Genomic DNA, 6,055 nt, shown 5'->3' with positions numbered 1-6,055 from the left:
GCGCCCGCCTGCGCTGCCCCAGGAGACCCCGTCTTGGGACAGCAGAGGCGCAGAAGCGGCGGAGTCCACGGGGCGCGCCCTGTGGTCGTTGGTGCCGGTTCCACGCGAAGAGCCCCCCGCGCCCTGGCCGTCGTGGCACACCTTCAGTCTTACTTTGCGTCCGCAGGAGGCCATGGTGGAGCTACGTCCGGGTCTGCAGGGCGGCTTTGGCACTGGCTGCTGGAGAATAGCACTTGGCCGGTGTCACGACCCGGGCCAAGCCCAACTCCGGGGCCTCCCTCCTTCCTACCTGTCCTTTTCCCTGGGAATCAGGCCCGGCGTGGGGCGCACACCTGTGACCCCAGCCCTCCCTGGGGAGGCTGAGGCAGGAGGGTCGCAGCTAGTTTGAGACCAGCCTGGACTACATAGAGAGACCCTGTCTCAAAAGTAAAACAAGGCAAAACCCAGCGTGTGTGTCCAGGCTGGCCCTGGAGCTGCCCCCCGCATGGCCATAAATCATTCGCTGTCTCCTGGCTGGGCTCCGTGGCTCGGAGGAGCAGGGCCCAGGGGGAGGGGCAGGGTTGGGAGGAAGGAACTGTGGGAGACAGAATTCGCCAGGCTGAGCCTGCCTAGGGGAAGGCCCAGCTCTGATCCTGGTTGAGTTTGAAAGTGTGTGGCCCAGCCCCACGCTGTCATCCTGCCCTGGGAGGCTGAGGCAGGAGGATTGCTCCTGGCTGGGCTCCGTGGCTCGGAGGAGCAGGGCCCAGGGGGAGGGGCAGGGTTGGGAGGAAGGAACTGTGGGAGACAGAATTCGCCAGGCTGAGCCTGCCTAGGGGAAGGCCCAGCTCTGATCCTGGTTGAGTTTGAAAGTGTGTGGCCCAGCCCCACGCTGTCATCCTGCCCTGGGAGGCTGAGGCAGGAGGATTGCTGTGAGTTCAAGGCCCAGCGGTTTACATAGTGAGACCTCGTCTCAAAACAGCACAGGAAAAATAGTAAGAAACAAGTGTGATCCAGGTTAAAAGGGGTCAAAACTTGGCCTCCTGTAGAAGTTTCTAACAAAGAAACAGAAGCATAGCTCTCCTGACTTAAAGTCCTCTGTTGGATAAACTTATTTGCCTTTTTATTTAAAGTGGTTTTGGTTTGTTTGTTTTTTTTTTTAGACTCTGTAGTCCAGACTGCCCTTGAACTCAGGGTGATCCTCCTGCCTCAGCCTCCTGGGTGCTGGGGATGAGAGACGTGCACCACCGAGCTCAGCTTAACTTTTGAAACCAGGTGGACCTGTTGGCATTTAGCACGCTGAGTAGCAGCTGTGGCCCTGGCTTCCCGCCTGGGTCGGGACAGCAGTTAATAACCGGCTTCCTCGGTGCCTGGGGTCTTCAGCCAAAGCCACCGCGAGTCCCGCCGTGAGGGGCGCCTGGCTGCAATTTTATGTTGCCTGGGCTGGGACCTGAAAACCTAACCCTAAGGAAAACGGAACAAACAGTAGACAAATGCTTTTCTGCTCTGCTGGGGAAGTGAGTTTATTCCTGGGGGGCTGTGCTTTGAGGAAACTGAGTCTACTGGGCACGGTGGCACATCCTGGAATCCGGCACTCGGGAGGGAGGCTGAGGCGGGAGGGTCCCCTCGAGTTTGAGGCCAGCCGGGACTACACAGCGAGACTCTGTCTCAAGACAACAACAACAACAACAATAACCGCCTGGTTGTGTCTGCCAAGGCCTGTGCTGTCGCTCAGGGAGACCTGACAGCCCTGGGCTCCGGAAGACACTGGTACTGTGTTTGGTCTTCAGAGCCCAGGCTGGCCTCAGACCCTTGGCGATCCTCCTGCCTCGGCCTCAGAGTGCTGGGATTGCAGGCCGGTCCAGTAGTCCCCAAGCCTGGCAGCCCTGAGTGCTTTCGCGGTGTAGACAGTGGCCCCCCTGGCTGGGAATGGCGCTGGCTGCTGGTCCATTTGGTCCTGGGGCAGCTCCGCTCGGGCTCTGCCCCCGCTTCCTCTTCCCGGACCTCCACCCGGCTCCCACTGGCTCCGGAAGTGTGGTGCCCCTGGAATTCTGGCTCTCAGGAGGCTGAGGCAGGAGCATCCCTGTGAGTTCGAGGTCAGTGACAAGGCCCCTGTGCAAGGTGGGGAGTGAGGAGACCACGCCGCATGCAGTGTGGCCCCAGCTTCCTCTGCCCGCGCCACTGGCGGCTTTCCGTGCCCAGCTTCCACCACACGTGTCTGTCCCCTGTGGTGCCAACTCTTCCTCTTTCCTTCTAAATTATGAGACTTCCCATTGATTTTTAAAGGGGGTTTTCTTCAATTTTTAATTTTTTTGAGGCAGGGTCACACTGTAGCCCAAGTGGCTTCGAGCTCTCAGCGATCCTCCTGCCTCAGCCTCCTTTTCCTCCTTGAAGCCGCCCCAGGCAGCCCCAGGTCTGGGAGGGGCTCAGCCTTAGCTGCAGTCCGGCAGTGAGCGCTTGCTGCTTCCTGTGTCACTGCCTCAGCGGGAACTGCGTCCTCAGCCCTGTCATTTGTCCTTGCGGCTTGTAATTCGTGTAATAATGGTGCTGACTGCCCTGCCTGTCCTCAGATTTCTATCTCCTCACATGGGAGCCTCGCCCGAATCCGAGGGAGCCTCTGTTGGCGGTGCTGCGATGTTTTGTTTTGCCACCCGGGTCGTGTCCTGTGGTCCAGGCTGGACTCGAACTCGGGGCCCAAACTTCTGACCCTCCAGCTGGCTGATGACAGGTGCCCACAGGCACCTAGCTGTGAACTCAGGCACGCCGGTCATCCGGCGCTCGGGAGGCTGAGGCAGGAGGATCGCTGTGCGATCACGGGCCGCAGTGAGACCCCGTCTGTGTCCGCCCACGTGGTCTCCAGCCCCGGGGACCCGGCACACAGAGTCCTCACGAGCGCCGCCCTCCGCAGGCTGAGGCTGCATGAGGAGAAGGTCATCAAGGACCGGCGCCACCACCTCAAGACCTACCCCAACTGCTTCGTGGCCCGGGAGCTCATTGACTGGCTGATCGAGCACAGGGAGGCTGCAGACCGCGAGACGGCAGTGGCGCTGATGCAGAAGCTGGCGGACCGGGGCATCGTGCACCACGGTGAGGGCCAGGCGGGGCTCCGCACAGATCTCCGGGGAGGAGTAAAAGCTTTAAACAGCTCCTCGAGCCTCTTCCCAGCCGTGGCCCACCCGGGCCCGCAGGTGTGGGTTTTGCACCTTCTTTGGTGGTTGATCCTTTGAGACGGGGAGAGTCTCGCTGTGTAGCCCCAGCTGGTGACCCTCCTGCCTCAGCCTCCTGTGCGCCACCACCTGGCTCAGCTTGGCATCCGCATCCCTGAGGCCAACTCTCGCTGGGCGCGTTAGTCACCCCAGGCCAGAGGCCGCCTCACGGAGTGCTGTCCCCTCCCGCAGTGTGTGATGAGCACAAGGAGTTCAAGGACGTCAAGCTCTTCTACCGCTTCCGCAAGGACGATGGCACCTTCCCGCGGGACGCCGAGGTCCAGGCCTTCGTGCGGGGTCAGCGGCTGTATGAGAAGTAGGTGGGGGGGCTGCTGGGAACTGAGGCAGCTGCAAGAGCTTCCTTCCTTACTGGCTGCTTTCTGTTTTGGGAGAGGACCTCGCTGTGCAGCCCAGGCTGGCCCAAAACTCTGCGACCCTCCTGCCTCAGCCTCCCGAGGGCTCAGGTGACAGGCGGCCACCACTGTGCCCAGTCTGTACTTTTCCTCCAAGCCCACACCGCTGCCCTGCTGCTGCAGGTTGTCAACAGCGTCCCCTTTCCGTGTCCTTCAGTAGGTTGTGCCTGGCCTGGTGGGCACGCCTGTAGCCCCAGCACTGGTGAGGATGAGACAGGAGGGTCACCCTTAGCTCCACCCAGCCGGGCTTGCATGACGGACCCTGACTTAAAAAAACCACACAAAACAAAAGGCGATTTGCTGAGGGAAATCATTTCCTATAAGACACAGCCTCCCTTCGAATGAGCGAGCATCAGAAGATTTTCAGGTTACGCCCAGCGGCACCCTGGAGGAAACGCAGGTGCTGTGCGGGAGCTCGGGGCCCAGGGCCAATCCGCCCGGCTCCGCTGTGTCCTGGGGTCTCACGATGTGGCCCACTGTGGCCTGCAGGACACGAAGCTGCACAGCTGTGCTTTTGGGACTCTGCCCTTCTGACCTGGGTTGTTGTCTCTGACAAAACCAGATCTCAGGACTCAAATCCCAGCCGGGTGCAGTGGCACAGGCCTGTCTTCCTACCGCACGGGAGGCTGAGGCAGGAGGATCCCTGATTCAGGCCCAGCCTGGGCAGTTTGGCAATTTAGTGAGTCGCTGTCCCAAAGTTCAGAAGAAAAGCAGGGAGCTGGGGCGTGGTGTCTGCCGGGTGTGCAGCCTCGGCTTCTAACCCCAGTGTTGTAAATGAGTAACAACAGGGGCAATAATGTAAATAAAACCGTGAAAGGGGCCCGGCCTCCCCGCTCCGGCCTGGGTTCGTCCCCAGCACTGCTGACAATCGCTGAGCTGTCAACATGACCTCGAGCTGCAACTTGTACTTTCCTTGCTAAACCTATGAGTTTGTTTGTTGTGTTTGGTTTTTTGGTTGCATTGTCAGCACCGGGCCCCAGGTTATCTCTGTGGCCCCAGTCAGCCCAGCCACTGCCCCGCAGGCACAGTGGGTCCCATTGCAGAGGGAGGAGGGAGCCGCAGAGGTTTAATGATCGATGTGGGCCTGGAGACGGAGCCAGCCAGGGTTAAAGAAAATGTTGTTTGTTGTTGTTTGAGACAGAGCCTCACCAGTAGCTCACATTTGAACTCAAGGTGATCCTCCTGCCTCAGCCTCCCCAGGGCTGAGATTACAGGCGTGCACCACCACACCTGGTTGAAAAAAAAGTATTTTAATCAGTCTTGTTTGATTTCCAGTGTGGAAACCTTTTTCTTTTTCATTTCCTTGGGGTTTTTTTTTTTTTTTCATTTTGTTTTGGTTCTGGGACTGAACCTTGGGTCTTTCTTACTTTTTATTTCAAGATGGAGTTTCACTATATCACTAAGTTGCCCAAGCTGGGCTTGGACTGCTGATCCTCCTGCCTCGGCACCCCCATGCTGGGATGAAGGTGTGCATCTCTGTCCCTGGCTGGCGTGCTTGGACTTTTAAATGATAAAAATGACTTTTTATGATAGATGAAAGATATCAGTCATAAAATAGACATAGGTTGCTGGGTGCGGTGGTGCACACCTCCCAGCATCTGGGAGACTGAGGCAGGAGGATCTCTGAGAGTTTGAGCTATGTAGTGAGTTCCAGGTCAGCCTGGGATACATAGCGAGACCCTGTATCAAAGCAAAACTAAGTAAAATAAGAAAATAATAGACAGAAGCTATGATTCCGCTTAGGATGCGTGAGGAGCGCTGTCACAGTGGGGGCAGCAGTAGGCGGTGTCCCTGGCCCGTCCGCCAGGAAAGACGAACTCAGGTCTTTCCATTTCACCCTCTTCTGTCTTCTTTGGTGCCCGGGGATCGAACCCGGGACCTTGCGCTTGCGGGGCCGGTGCGGTGCCGCTGAGCTGACCCCGGCCCTTCCCGGCGTGTGCTGGTGTCTGGTGCTCTGCCCCAGCAGGGCAGGTGTGGGGCCTCTCTGCGCTTCGCCTCCCTCCTGGCCCGGGTCTCTGAGGGAGCGGCTCGTCCCGGGTGTGGACCGTGGGCCTGGGTTCGGCGGCACCGAGCCTGCGACGAGGCGCACGCGTCCTTCCTGGGGGGAGCGGGGGTCCCGGGACTGGCGAGATGGAAGAAACCGAGTCCAAACCACCGGGCAATCGGATGTTTCAACAACCAGCCGGGAAAGGGGTTGCCGTGTGCACAAGGTCATGCGTCGTCGTGTGGACGCGGGCTCTCTGAGAGCTCTTTTGGGATTCAGTATGTCTGACACAGGGTCTTTCCATGTAGCTCAGCTGGTCCCGGGCTCACTCCGCAGCCTTGAACTCGCAGAGATGCTCCTGCCTCGGCCTCCCGCCTACCTGGGTGACCACTTCCTTTGCTGCTCCCTGCTTGGTGCTGCCGCAGGCCCAGCTCCCAGGCGAGACTGCCCCTCCCAGCCTCTGCGCTCTGCTCCCC

At 59.2% G+C, this 6,055-nt stretch overlaps 1 protein-coding gene across 1 annotated transcript in view; it reads left to right on the top strand.

Annotated features, from left to right (window-relative positions):
- Positions 1–1,440: 1,440 nt before the first annotated feature.
- The window catches only part of Deptor (DEP domain containing MTOR interacting protein), a 19,962-nt gene continuing 15,347 nt past the window's right edge, over positions 1,441–6,055 (top strand). Inside the window, exons 1-4 of the mRNA XM_033758930.1 lie at positions 1,441–1,493; positions 2,547–3,063; positions 3,375–3,498; positions 3,631–3,751. Of these exons, the coding sequence (XP_033614821.1) occupies positions 1,470–1,493; positions 2,547–3,063; positions 3,375–3,498; positions 3,631–3,751 (786 nt within the window). The 5' untranslated portion in view covers positions 1,441–1,469. The remainder of the gene's footprint in view (positions 1,494–2,546; positions 3,064–3,374; positions 3,499–3,630; positions 3,752–6,055) is intronic.

The sequence above is a fragment of the Fukomys damarensis genome, unplaced genomic scaffold, assembly GCF_012274545.1.
Source record: "Fukomys damarensis isolate Sample0158 unplaced genomic scaffold, DMR_v1.0_HiC HiC_scaffold_5, whole genome shotgun sequence".
NCBI classification, from domain to species: domain Eukaryota; kingdom Metazoa; phylum Chordata; class Mammalia; order Rodentia; family Bathyergidae; genus Fukomys; species Fukomys damarensis.
The sequence above is the reverse complement of the archived record's forward strand: the minus strand, read 5'-3'. Positions and strand labels throughout refer to the sequence as shown.